The 14581-nt window shown below is 39.1% G+C and overlaps 1 protein-coding gene across 4 annotated transcripts; it reads right to left on the bottom strand.

Moving 5' to 3' along the window:
• Positions 1-257: 257 nt before the first annotated feature.
• On the bottom strand, positions 258-14468 carry MSMO1 (methylsterol monooxygenase 1). Of its 4 annotated transcripts, none has more exons than XM_025874417.2 (6): positions 14311-14468; positions 8147-8432; positions 4971-5119; positions 3774-3900; positions 1963-2117; positions 258-1256 (listed from the first exon to the last, which is right to left on the bottom strand). In XM_025874417.2, exons 2-6 carry the CDS (start codon positions 8399-8401, stop codon positions 1061-1063), a joined length of 882 nt encoding a protein of 293 aa, XP_025730202.1. In that variant the 5' UTR covers positions 8402-8432; positions 14311-14468; the 3' UTR covers positions 258-1060. The 4 variants fall into 4 exon arrangements, with proteins under 4 accessions (XP_025730202.1, XP_025730203.1, XP_073748557.1 ...); XM_025874418.2 differs by having other exon boundaries at positions 14287-14402; XM_073892456.1 differs by lacking the exon at positions 14311-14468 and adding an exon at positions 14159-14270.
• Between the last annotated feature and the right edge of the window lie 113 nt (positions 14469-14581).

Below are 14581 nucleotides of genomic sequence, written 5' to 3'. Positions count from 1 at the left end.
AAAAAGTTTAACTCTATTCTTCCCTCTGTACAGAAAGCATACATCTTCTAACCAGAGAAGAGCTGTCTCAATACTAGGTCACTGGAATTCCCCACAATCATAGCTGATAAATACATGTTGAAACTGCCCAAGAAGTTCAGCAAATGAAGCACTTAAAAAACGTAGAATTATTCCTTTTATTACAAAACTTAATGATTTCTGTACTTTTTCCTTATAAGAATAAAATAAAACTGATGTTCAAAATTGGAAACTGGATAATCAGACAAAAAAATCACATTTATTTCAATAGTCCAAAGTGCAAATACAGCAAGTCAGTTCACGTTTCAAGATACAGCTTTAAGTATAATGAAAACTTGAAATACAAAAATGAAAGGGTAAATAGAAATAAAGCTCAATTTTTTAAAAAATTCAAGTAACCCGAAAACCTTTAGACTAAAATATTCCACTTACAACAATTCAGAAATGCCTTAATTTATACATACTAGTACAGTGCAATCCCAAAAGACTTCTCAAAGAAAGAGAATCACCCCAAACCGGTCAGCTCAGGACAAGAGCGAAGTTCTTGGTACTGGCTATTCCTGATTCGGCAGCCTCACTCACTGTCAACTGATATGGTTCAACCCATGATACTTTGATGTTTAAGCAAATTCTAAAAAATGTTTAAAGTTCAATATGAGGCCAACACCCTACTAAGAGTTTCTGAAATGGCCACTATATATTTAAAAGAGTTTAAAGACCAATTTCAACTTCAGGCCTATGGTATTACTAGGCGAAAGACAGAAATTAATATTTTTTCCATTACTTAAAACCTTTCTGTAAGGTTAGCAACATGGCCTTTACAACTTCCTCATGAAAATCGTACTTAAATATATACTTATTTCTACACATACAGAACTTTTATGTAAAGTAGAAAAAGTTCCCACTAGGAAGATAATTAAAGGTTGTTAATGTTCTTTGTATCACTTAGCAGCCAAGACATGTTTATTTCTGCTCCGCAGAAGCAATGTTAGCTACTCGCTTCAATTCAGGAAAGTGTGTATGTTCAGGAAGGTTTAGATATTTATTCAGTCTTTTTCTCAATCTTCTTCATCTTTTCAATGTAGGCAATAAATTGAGAGTCTGTTCCAAAAATTCTATCCCACCATGTAAATGTTGAAGCATAGTTTCCGATGAAGTTCATGTGGTGGAAATCATGATGCCGAGAACCAGCATAGAAAGGGATCAGATTTAAAGGGTTGAGAGGAATGTCATAACCACTGAAATAAAAATGATAAAGATTATTAAGGAAATAAATACATTTTAAATAACTGACATTTTCATTGATAGTAATATGCCTGTTAACTAATTCAAATAATATTCCACTTTACCTAAGTCACTTTGTTTCTGACAGGTTTATACAAGACAAAAACTCACAGAAAAATGGTACATATTCCAGAAACCATTTTAAGAAATTAAAAAAAAGCCTTGAAAGATCTATGGAATTTATTACACAACAGGGGATGAAAGAGGGGTTATGGTAATGAATCTTTAGACACAGATTTTCAAGAATTATTTTTCTTTTCTGTTTTAGAGGAGCTTTCTCACCAGTTTGTAATGCCCGTAACAGTCTATGTCCTTTAGGAAAAGTTAAATGAAATGAGTATCAAGCACTAAGAAGGTTAAACCTGAGAATCACTATGTAGCAATTCTTTTAGAGTATCCTCCTTTATTTCCAACAATAAATCTAGAATCTGAGAGCCACAACTGTACAGCTCTGAATCACCCACCCCCTCCCTTCCTCAGAAAGCTGAGAGGGCAGGAGGGAGAAGACAACAGTGGAAACAAAGAATGAAGGAAGGAGACATCCTTTACAATTTAATCTGTCCTATTAGTCTGCTTAGAAATAAAGATGATCTTATGACCATGAAAACAAAGATATTTTATATTTTGATACCTTACACCTGAATAGAAACCATAACTCACCTATGGACATCAATAGTTTCTATCAAACGAATAGTCACCCATGCCCAAAGGAGAATGACATGATCACATAAAAGCATGATTCCAATGAAAAATCCAGTTCCAAGAATCAGAGTTTCTAAGGGATGTGCATATTCAGCTTCCATTCCAAATGGAGCCTAAAATAAATAGATACGAATTCCTTAATATATTGTGACTGTTAATTTTATGTGTCAGCTTAGCTAAGCTACAGTGCCCAACTGGTTGGTCAAACACCGTACGGCTGTGAAGGTATTTTGTAGATGTGACTACTAATCAGTAGTAAGGGAGTAAGTAAGTAAGGGAGATTACCCTCCATAATGCAAGTGGGCTTTAATCAACCAGTTGAAGGCCTTAAAAGCAAAGACTGAGGTTTCACGAGGAAGAAAGAATTCTCACGGCTACAATAGAGAAACCCTGCTTGAATTTCCAGTCTGTGGTCTGTCCTACGCATTTCAGACTTGCCAAGCCCCACAATCACATGAGCCAGTTCCTTAAAATAAATGTGTGTGTGTGTGTGTGTGTGTGTGTGTGTGTGTGTGTGTGTGTGTGTATGTATCTCCTACTGATTTTGTTTCTCTGAAGAACCGTGACAAATACATATATTCTAATTTATGCACAAAGTTTTATAAAATTAGATTGTTTCTATAGGTAATGACATATATCTAACCATAGATATATAAACAAGTAACAGTAATTCTTAATAAAAACATCTTTTTGTTCCTACCAAACATCAAAAGGTCTAGGGATATCCTTAATAGAATCTTAGTAACTGCCTTTGATGGTTTAAGATAAAGGCATTAAAAAATTATTCAGTCTTCTAAATAAAGTCTAACAATCTGAACATGTATTTGGCAACCTTTGTTTCCTAGATACGTATGAATTCTTGTATTTTCTTTCAAAAGTTTCCAGTAAAAAGAAGATGAGCTAAGTGGGTGCTCCTCTTTATGGTGATGAACATGGGAGGGGTATGAAAACATGTGCCAAACCCTTCCCAGATTCCCACATCCCCAGGGGCAAGAATCAGTGAAATTCTGGATCAGACAGTCCCAAAGAGTTTCCCTAATCTTGAGCATTAGTCAGAGCCCAACCTATACCTCAAAGTGCTCATGATCTGTCTATTATTCTTTATTTGACACTGTAAATTCAAATTCTTTGTCTTCCTGACGCCGGAAAATTTGTCAAAAGAATGACTCACTGGGTTCAACAAGCAAACATCAATAAAAATATTAAATATAAAAAAGATAAAGGCATTAAACAATTGACTTAAATTCTAATTTTGGTTTATGCTTCTGAATTTGTTCTGCTAAGAAAGGGATACTTGATTTAGCATACCATGTAATCAGGACCAATGCGGAACATATCGACGAAACCAGTTTGACAAAGGTACATTCAAAGCAGTTCTGATAAAATCAGTTTTTGTGGGGGTCAGAATGAGGTGAGAATGTGTTCATCAAACAAGTTGGTAATTGTTTTAGAAATTTAAAGATGAAAAGTTCATTGTTTTGGGGTCCAATTTAAATGACCTTAACATCACTATGGTCTCTATTAATCTGCCACGTCCAACCGTGACAGGATAGCAGTCTGGCCCCAAATGAAAGACTGAACTATTTCATGTAACACTTCTCTTGAAAATTTATAGAACTGGCTGTGTGTGTGTGATGTTCTTAACATGTTCATGCCAAAGAGAAAGAAATAAAAACATCACTGACAATTTTTTTAAAACCTCGGAAGATTTTAAAAAAGCATTTTGCCTCTAATAGAAAAAAAATGTGTTAAAAATAATTCTAACATACCTGAAACTCATGATGAACTTTATGAATATATTTATATATTCTTTTGTGATGTAAGAGCCTATGCAGGAAATAGTGCCAGGTATCCTCAATCACTGCACAGCCGAAGCATCTTGCCAAAAGCAGATACCTTTAGGATGAAAATACTGTAATGAGTATAAAATAACTTTTACTTAACCTAAACTTTTACTTGGGATCACTGTTTGAAGAATTACATGAAACCAAATACCCACTGACCAGCTTGACCAACCTCGATACATAGCAACAAACTCTCACAACTGCTACGTACAAGGTGGCTATATAATACCTCCTGCAGCAGGGTTAAAGGGATTGACCACTATTCCAATTCTAGTTCATTTTTTAAAAATTCCCATGTACAGGGGCGCCTGGCTGGCTTAGTAAGTAGAACATGCAACTCTTGACTGCAGGGTCATGAGTTCAAGCTGAATGTTGGGCATGGAGCCTACTTAAAGAAAAAAAAACTGAAAAAATTTTCACATGTATAAAATCAAAGTTAAGAAACAAAATCCAAAACTTCTAGGAAAAGAGTAATATTGATAAGGACGGATGAGGGATTTGAACTGAGATTATCAATAGTAAAATCATCACTTTTTTCCACCAAAGAGAGGGACATAAGTGCAATGGGCAAAACATTTTATATACAAATAAACACATACACAAAAACTTTTCTATTACATATATTACAAAGAAAAAGTATACACCTATATATTGGTATATCTGTATTCAGATTATGTCAAGAGCAGATAGTTGAATTATTTGAACACAACTACTAGTGCTCAGGTAATATATATTTGCATCTATATGGACACAACTTTTATAAACCTCACAATTACTCTTTTCTTTTTATTCATTTCAGACTTAAAATGTAATATAGTTTTTCTTGGTATAAGCGGGTGTATCTGTATAAAATAATATAAAGGATGCTACCGAAACTTCTGATGTAAGAAATCACTTTCCAAAATAATAAATACATAAGTCACTTTCCAATAAAATATTACATTAGAACACAGGACGACAGAAAAATGGAAACGTTTTAAGTTTCTACTATGGCTTACTTTTCTACATTTTATTTACTTCTAAAGTTTAGAACAAACAAGAAGAAAAAGATAAATATGAAGGGTATTTTAACTGGACGATAAACCATGACTGAGTATCAAAATCAAATCTTTATCTACATACCATCTTGGCATTCTTTCCCAATCATAAGGTATATTAAAATACTCTGTAAAATAATAAGTTCCACAGATCAAAGGAAGCTGGATACAAAAGTGATTAAAGAGAAGTACTTTAAAACATTTCCATTGGTTTTCCCATGTTTCTGGTTTATCCTATGGAGAAAAATCACAATATTTACTATTAGCCTCTGCTATCAGTAGTTTGACTTGATACTTAAGAGTGAATTCCTAATTGTTTCTGTAATGTTTCTAGGTGACCGTAATTCTACATTATTTAATTAATCTTATGATGTGAATTCTATATTACAGTGACTATGTGACAGTAACTGAGGCCCAGGAATCACAGCCTCCTCCCCTTCTAACTTCTTGACAACTGTGATCACTAGTTTAAATAGGTAAAGAAACTGTTAATACACAAGCCCAGACTAATGATCTCAAACAAACCAAAGAAACACTACAGAATAACTGTCCAGTCTCTGCAGCCCACAGATCATTCGCTTCTGTCAGCCAGGACTCTCAGAGCAGAAATGTGTTATGCTAAGATCACAGGTGGGTTCTCCCAAATGTCACGGCAGTCCCGCAGGCAGCACCAGAAGCCTCTATTACAAAGGGAAATCGATGTTGCCAGCCATTCAGCGGTGCTCATTCCCAGCAATAAGCATAGTTTTGTTCACATATGATGACAGAATTATAAACTCTCTGAGCTGGAAGAACTTCAGAAATGGGTCCAGTGGTTCCCAAAGAATGGAGAGCTACTGCCCCACAGATAACGATGTTCAAAGATGAAAGCCAAAACGAGAAAAGTAAGATCAGTGTAGTAAATGTTCAAAAAAACCTCATCAGGATATCGACTTGCTTAGCAAGCCATATAAAAAACCCTAAGTTTATTCAATTTATTTATTTATTTTTTTTTTAAAGATTTTATTTATTTATTTGAGAGAGCGAGAATGAGAGAGAGCACATGAGAGGGGGGAGGGTCAGAGGGAGAAGCAGACTCCCCGCTGAGCAGGGAGCCCGATGCGGGACTCGATCCCGGGACTCCAGGATCATGACCTGAGCCGAAGGCAGTCGCCCAACCAACTGAGCCACCCAGGCGCCCAAGTTTATTCAATTTAAAGGGCTGCAGTTAGGATTGCCTGGGTGGCTCAGTCGGTTAAGCATCTGCCTTCGGCTGGGGTCACGATCCTGGGATCGAGTCCCATGTCCATCTCCTTGCTCAGTGGGGAGTCTGCTTCTACCTTCCCTCTGCCCCTATCCCCACTCATGTTCTCTCTCTGACAAATAAATAAAATATTAAATAAAAAAAAAAAAAAAAAAAGCTCAAAGTAGGGATTTTTAACAGTTGTGAAACTCAAAGGAAGACAAAGCAATGTGAAGCCACACTACCCAGTCTTTCAATTCTGTTTATAGGGTGCCTAGATGGTTAAGCATCTGCCTTCGGCTCAGGTCATGACCCCAGGGTCCTGGGATCGAGCCCCGCATCGGGCTCCCTGCTCGACAGGGAGCCTGCTCCTCCCTCCTCTCCCTCTACTGTTCCCTCTGCTTGTGCTCTCTCGCTCTGTCAGATAAATAAATAAAATCTTTAAAAAACTACCCGTAACCAACTAGACAACTACTTGTACTGTCTTTTGCCACAGTTTATTTTAAAATCATACATAAAACCATGACTGAAAAAGGCCTTCCTCTCTCTGGAAAATTTACCACCTCTGACCAGCGAGTCAAGGGCCAAGGGGTGGAGGACAAGGGTACTGTGGCCTGGCCAGACACACCATGAACCAGCCCTACCAACCAACACAGGGGTGACACACTGCAGCCGGAGTCACCCCAAACATGCATGAGAACTTCACACCCAAACCGAATTCTGCTTTTCAAAGCAGGCCCTGTTATAAAAAGCATTTTGGAAGTTCTGTCCTTAATTTAGGGTAACAGAATACTCCCCTTTGGACATGTCCCTTTTTATTTCCTCCCCCTTTTCCTTTTACTCCTCCCTCCTTTGGCTTAGAGTCTAGTGGCCTGACCCCATGCACTATCCCCAGAGAGGATCAACAACAACACTTGAGTGAGCCCTTAAAGTGAGACTCACTGGGAGAGGCAACGGGGCTACAAGACTGATGGGAGAGAAGGTGCACGATGACTGCCACCCGATGTGAACTTGGTGAGTACAAATTAGTCTCCACAGGTGAACACTCTCAAGATGTCCACTTTCTACCAAGACCATGTGCCCCCGAGTTTCAGTTTGGCATGACTTTTTAGAAAAGTAAACAGCAAGTATTAGACACAACTATGGCTTTGCCAAGTGCTGATAAATCATCTCTGATAAGCTAGTCCAGATTCTGTTCCTGGCACCCTGTCAAGCTCTAGTCTTCACAGTGGTAGAGCTGTTTTCCCCAAGACTACAACTAAAAAGAGGCACTGTGTCTACCTCAACACTTTGTCACACATGGTGGGAATCTCAAGGAACTTAGTGCATTGGAGCAAATACCTAGATTCTAGGAGCATCGTGACTTCCTCATTTGGGATAACATGAATCCTGCAGAACCACCATCATATATTTAAGGAAAAAACAAAACTTTTAATAGCCCTGATCAAGATTTTACCATATTAAACATACACTTAGTGGCTGAGAAATCAAGGGTTGGAGTGAATTGCAAAGTATCTACAAATCCCCGTAACTTCTCTTTCCAGCTAGTTTAAAGATTATAAACCCAAATTAGATAAATGTCACACCTACTGAAAGCACAATTTAACAAATTACTCTTGAAACATTATCAATAGTGATCTAGGGTTGTCCAACGTGGCAGGAACTAGAAATATGTGGCTAGAGAACACTTTAAATATGGCTAGTCTAAACTTAGATGGGCTAAAATTAATGTAAAACACCCAATTTCAAAGACATTGTGAGAATATGAACATAAAACATCCCATTAAGTACTTTTAAATTCTGATTACTTATTGAAATAATTTCAATTTATTGTGTTAAATAAAATATATTAAAACTAATGTCCCTATTTCTTTATACCTTTTTATGTATTCTATCAGAAAATGTAAAATTACATTATGTTCCTTCTTTTTCTATCTATTGGACAGTCCTGATCTAGGTTCTCTTAAAACCAAGTTACATTTACTTTTAAAATAGTCAACATGAATAATAACATTTCACTGCAAGTCCATCACACTCACCTTTTGAATTTTGTACTTTTTCATGTAAGGTATAAATTGAAACAAAAATCCAGGTAAACAGAACAAGAAATAAAGGACCTCATGAACTATCAAGGATCCCCATGTTGCAATCTGGAACTTTGTATAATTATTCAACATATAGTTCCAAGCATTTTTAAATGTTTCTTGTAGAGGGTTTTCAGGTAAAAGTGAATCTACATACTCCACAGCCAAGGATGCTGAACTAAAGATGCCGATACTTTCATTTGTTGCCATTTCTCAAATCTCTGCTGAAAGCCTTAGAATTCTGTAAAAATAAATAAATACATAAGCAAGCAAGCAAACCAAGTAAGCCAAACAATGAAATTCCCAGAAAATAATTTTTAAAATTCATCTTCTGTTAATTTTAAAAACCACAAATACTAAGGTACCAATTCTCAGATCCTAAACATGTGATTAAAAAAAAGGTCTACTGGATATCATCACCATGTCCATTTGTAGACACTGATTTAAGAGACACTCGATCTTACGAAACAAAGTGTGGCTTGCTGGAGGGAGGGGGTGGAGGGATGGGGCAACTAGGTGATGGATATTACAGAGTGTAGGTGTTGTAATGAACACTAGGTATAAGACTGATGAATCCCAGACCTGTACCCCTGAAACAAATAAAAGCATTATGTTAATTAACTGAATTTAAATAAATAAATAAATAAGCAAGCCAGCCAGCCAGCCAGCCAGCCAGCCACATGTTGGGGCACCCGGGTGGCTCAATCAGTTAAGGGTCAGGACTCTTAGTTTCTGCTTAGGTCATGATCTCAGGGTCATGAGATCTTGCTCGGCCTCCACTCCGGCCTCCACTCCGCAGGGCAGAGTCCACTTGAGATCCTTTCCCCCTCCCTGCCCCTCTTTCCCTGCTACTCCCCCTCCCTTATGAGGGTGAGGGCTTGGGTGAGGGCATGTGCGCTCTCTATCTCAAATAAATAAATAAATAGGGGCGCCTGGGTGGCTCAGTCATTTAAGCATCTGCCTTCGGTTAACCATCTGCCTTCAGCTCAGGTCATGATCTCAGGGTCCTGGGATGGAGTCCTGCATCGGGCTCCCTGCTCAGCGGGGAGTCTGCTTCTCCCTCTCCCTCTGCTGCCACTCCCCCTGCTTGTGCTCTCTCTCTCTGTCAAATAAATAAATAAAATCTTTTAAAAATAAAAAAAAGCCACATGTTAACTTTCAAGAGCAGGATCTAAACAACAGTGGACAAAGAATTTCAAACTACCTTTAAAGAGACTTTTCAATGTGGTCTCCATGGAAAAATTTGTAATTTCAATTAGCAATAGTGGCATTCGGGCGTCATTTAAAACAAAACAAAACAAAAAAACCCACAAAAAAAACCACCAAAAACCCTATAAAGAAACCTTACTTACTCTGCCAAGTAAGACTACATAAAAATTAAATACTTCTAACTGGGGGATAAATAGACAATTATAAATAAAGTCAAAGATCAAATGACAAACTGGAAAAAATATTTCCAATACTTATGACAAAAGGCTGAAAAGTGTGCTTTAGAAAAAGACTAAAAACCCAATAGAAAAATGACAAAGGCCATTCCCAAGGGGTTCACGGAAAAATAAATACAAATGTTCACTAAACAAATAAGCAGTTCAGTTTGACTCAAATAAAGAAATACGCCCTAAAACAAAAATCTTTAAAAGTTTTAGTGTTCGGGACCCAGTACTGGTAAGGGTAACAATTTGGGGAAACAGACACCATTATACTTGTTAATGAAGGGATTACTAGGCCTTTGAAAAAAAATTCACAATATTTGTCACAATTCAAAATAAATATACTCTTTGACCCAGCAATTTTCTCACTAAGGCACACTAAGACTGAAAGAAGCATTGCTTATAGCAGCAAAAACAAAGAAAAAAGAAAAAGAGCAGAAATAGGTCCATCAACAAGAAAGGAGTTAAAAAAACCCTAAGTCCTTCCACAGACAATTATACAGCCACTTAAAAGAACAGGAAAATCTCTATGTTCCACACAGAAAGATGTCCAAAATACAATGTTAAGTGAAACAGCATGTTGTAGAATAATGCACATAACAAGAGCACCCCCCTTTTGTTTTTGTGAAAAGGTTATATATTGTGCACTTTCATGCCTATGGACAGGCGGACACAGACACACACAAAATGTATGGAAGGATATCCAGGGAACAACTGAGAGTGATGACCTTTAGGGAAAAGAGATCAAGAGGTAATAGATGCTCGCATTTGCATATGTGCACACCCAGTGGGGGGGGGGACAGTAATGGAGGAGAGGAGAAAAATTTCTTTCCATTTTATAGCTTCTTACAATTATAATTTTCTTACGAGTATGCTTTATCTATACAACAAATAAGCATAATACGTCACCAAATCAAAAAAGAAAAGTTTATAAAGAGTGACATTTTCCTAAAAATGTTCACTGGTTGTTCCTAATTTATTATGATACACTACTTTAAAAACAAAATTATTTTGGGCGCCTGGGTGGCTCAGTTGGTTAAGCGACTGCCTTCGGCTCAGGTCATGATCCTGCAGTCCCGGGATCGAGTCCCACATTGGGCTCCCTGCTGAGCAGGGAGTCTGCTTCTCCCTCTGACCCTCTTCCCTCTCGTGCTCTCTCTCTCGAATAAATAAATAAAATCTTTAAAAATAAAAAATAAAAAATAAAAAAAATAAAAACAAAATTATTTTAAGCCTCAGAAGCACTCTTAATAGTGCTTAGAATGCCCCACTTCCCATACTGACCTCCGACCAGTTCCTCATGGAGGGTCTGGGAAGCTTACTTAGCCAGCTTCCTCAGGTCTCTGAATTCACTCTGCAGCCTTATTTTTTTGTCCTAGTCATTCTCAATGACTTATACTATGGAAGCTACAGTTACATCCTGGGCCATCCCAACCTCAAAATTCCTCTTTTCTCACTCCCCCTCTCTGAGAGTGACCAGTCTTCTGTTCTTATTTTACCTGAGAACCTGTCTGTCACTTATCCTTTCTCATCTTTCGTTCTTCCCTCTTCACTAAGTCCACCCCCTCAAGTTTAAAAACATACTCAAGTCTTCATTTCTAGAGCAAAGTTTTCCTAACCTGTATCCCCTCCTCCCCAAGCCACTGTCCCTCTTCTTTTTCTTTGAACCAGCTTCTTTCTCTAGGGAGAAATCAACAAAAAGCCTCCCCCTGCTTTGCTCTTACCCATACAACTCACTCAATTACTTACAATCTAGCTCCCGCTAACACCGAGGTATCTTCGGTCTTCTAACTTGCAAGGTAAAACAGTCATTCCAATCCTCATTTTTCATGAGGTCGTCGCCAAATTTGGCAATGTTGAACCAACACCACTTACTAGCTGTGTGACCTTGAGCAAGTTATATAACCTCTCTGAGCCTCAGTTTTATCATCTGCAAAATGCACAGAATAACAAGAATAACAACAGTAACTAGATGGTGGGGATCTTTTCACAAGGTGTGTGTGTGTATGTATATATATATATATATATATATATATATACACATATATATATATTAAATCACCACAATGCACACTTTAAATATCTTACAATTATACCTGTCAATTATACCTTGATAAAGCTGAAAAAAGAAAAACAATAGTTCTAATGGGTCTAAGACCTAATGTTAAGTACTTAACATACGACCTTACACATAGTAGCTACAAGAAGCTAAGAATTTTGGGCACTTCTTATACGCCAGGAACTGTGTTTTAAGAGTTCTGTATGCTCTCTCTATATTAAAGACTTTAATCCTTACCATACCTTCATGAAGTAGGTAATTTTATCATCTCTATCTTATAATTGAAAAACTGAGGTTTAGAAAGAGTAACCCAAGTAACTAAAATACTAAGTGGGGGAGCCTATGCACTCATCTCTTATGCTCTACTGTAATCAGAAATAATAAAGCACACAGTAAATATTATAGTAAAAAGGGAATAATTCCTATAGCTTTCCCAAGGCTCCTTTAAAGATTATTCTATACAGGTTGTCTTCATATTCACATTTCCCATTTACTCTCCAGCTTTTACAATCTGCTTTCTGTGCTCATCACTGCACTGAATTCACTCTTACTAATATAATCACTAAGGCTCTCCTAGCTGCCAAATCCAACAAACATTCTTTACAGTTTATTTTATCTGACCAATCTGAAGATTTGCTACTTCTCTCCTTAAAAGACTCTCCTTCCTTGGTTCTTGGGATTCACACTCTGATTTAATTTGCGCTACTACGTGCAGCTGCTGTGCTAGCTGCTGTCCCCACCCCTGACTTCAAAATAAATACAAACTCTAAAGAGGAATACAAAGCAATAATCAGACTATCATAAAATTATGTGATAAGAACAATAACGGGTTGGAAATATAGAGTGCTGGAGCACAGAGGACCAGGAAAGAGTTCTTAAAGAAAGATGCCATCTAAACTGAGACCTGGAGCTAAGGGGGAGGTGGCCTGATTAAAAGAGAGTAAAGTAGGGTGGGGTGGGTGGGAGGAACAGGGAATGTTTTGAGTAGAGGGCACAACAGATCCAAAGACTCAACCAGGAGGCGAGAAAGACAGCACTTTCTGATTTAGTATTTTTGTGCTACAGCTTTTGAGAAAGGAAGACTTGAGAACTGAGGCTAGTTTCCCAAGAATGCTTTCCTTACTCCTTTCTAACTATTTCAGAGTACCTAGAGTGATAGTAACTATTTCCTGTTTTATTTTTATTTTGTTTTAGATTTTATGTCTTTATTTGACAGAGACACAGCGAGAGAGGGAACACAAGCAGGGGGGAGTGGGAGAGGGAGAGGCAGGCTCCCCGCGGAGCAAGGAGCAATCCCAGGACCCTGAGATCATGACCCAAGCAGAAGGCAGATGCTTAACGACTGAGCCACCCAGGCGCCCCTATTTCCTGTTTTAAAAATACACTGATAACCTTTCTATCCTTAGCAGCCCTCTCTCCTAAACTCCAGGTTCTGATTATCTAAAACTCTACTGGCCATCTCCCATCAGTTCAGAAGCCCATCAAACTCAACATGTCCAAAAGTTCAGCAACTGCCCCCTGCAACCCTGCCTAAATACTCTACCTTCTTTAACCTCTAATTTGGTGAATTGCACCATCACCTATTTCGTCATTTCTGAAGGCATGTTCTAAGTCTCTCCTGTCTCTGCTGCCTAAGTTAAGCCTTCAAACTCCCGCTCAATTTAGAAATACCTGGTTTAATTAACATTCAGGAGTTTACTCTCCCAACACAAGAAAGTGGATACACCTTTGCCAAACGAACCAACACAAAAACTAGGAATTGAGGAAGGAGAAATAGCGAATTTTCTTTTCCTTTTCTCATCCTTGTGCAACCTGATTGACTGAAAGTCTGCTCTATCCTCAGAAAAAAATTAGTTACCTGTGGATTCTCTGAGAAACCGTTACGTTTAGCCGTCCGAGGACGGTCAGCCAGTGTCTGTCCTTTGGCCCTATACCTTAGTTGAGCCTGGACTGCCTAAGATTCCTCATTTGTTGGAGTTGCCCAATCTCCAACCTTGCCCTCCTGAACCGATACAATGCCAGGATATTATCTAAACAGGGGAGTTAACCCCCTTCTCTAAACAAATTTCAAGGGAGTGCCTCCCTTAAAGACAAAGACCAAGGCCCTCAGCCATGCAAAACCGGCCCCGCCAGGCCTTCCCCGCTCTCCGTCTCTCGCATCTCCCGCCTCGCCGTATTCTTATATTTCACGTGTAACGTTCACAGCATTCATCCTTTGCCGGTAATATCCAACTCCTACTCATCCTTCAGTAACCTCCTCTCAGACGCTCTTCCCAACCACACCACGTCCACTGCACAAACACAACAGATCTTATCTCCCCGGTAGTGCTTCCGTTTTGTAAAGCTGTCATCACTCCTTCACCCTGTGCTGTTAACTCTCTCTTACTATCTCCCGTCTTCGATGACTATAAAACTCTTCAAGGGCAAGAAACATGCCCCAGCCCAATTCCATCATTTAAGATTTCATTCCGCTTTCACCTGTTCCCCTTGCCCGCGGTCCTCACATCCGGCATTGGCGCCCCGAGCGCGCTTCCACGCCGGACCCCGCTCCCCTCAACACCACGGAGCAGCTGGCCGGAGCCAGCCGCTCCCCCTCCCTGACCTACCGGACTCTCTCCCAGCTCCCTCACCTGGACGACCCCGCGGGAACTGCGGGCCCCCGTCACCCAGACTCGGCCGGGTGCTGCAGCCTCGGAACCTGCCTCTCGGCGTCGGGGGTGGAGCCAAGAGCGCGAGGCCGGCTTCTTTTGCCGTTATTGGCTTGTGAGGGCTCCCAACCCGCCTTCTCAGCGCTGTGATTGGTCCTTGAGGTTGCAGGCATCGTGTGACTCACGCGAACGAATCCCTGGCGATCTCAGCCATTGGCTCCGCGGATGGAGTGAGGATAGTGAGACCGAGACG

The sequence above is a fragment of the Callorhinus ursinus genome, unplaced genomic scaffold, assembly GCF_003265705.2.
Source record: "Callorhinus ursinus isolate GAN/ISIS: 27379988/994484 unplaced genomic scaffold, GSC_fseal_2.0 scaffold4, whole genome shotgun sequence".
In the NCBI taxonomy this organism is placed as follows: domain Eukaryota; kingdom Metazoa; phylum Chordata; class Mammalia; order Carnivora; family Otariidae; genus Callorhinus; species Callorhinus ursinus.
This window is presented reverse-complemented; position numbering and strand designations above follow the sequence as displayed.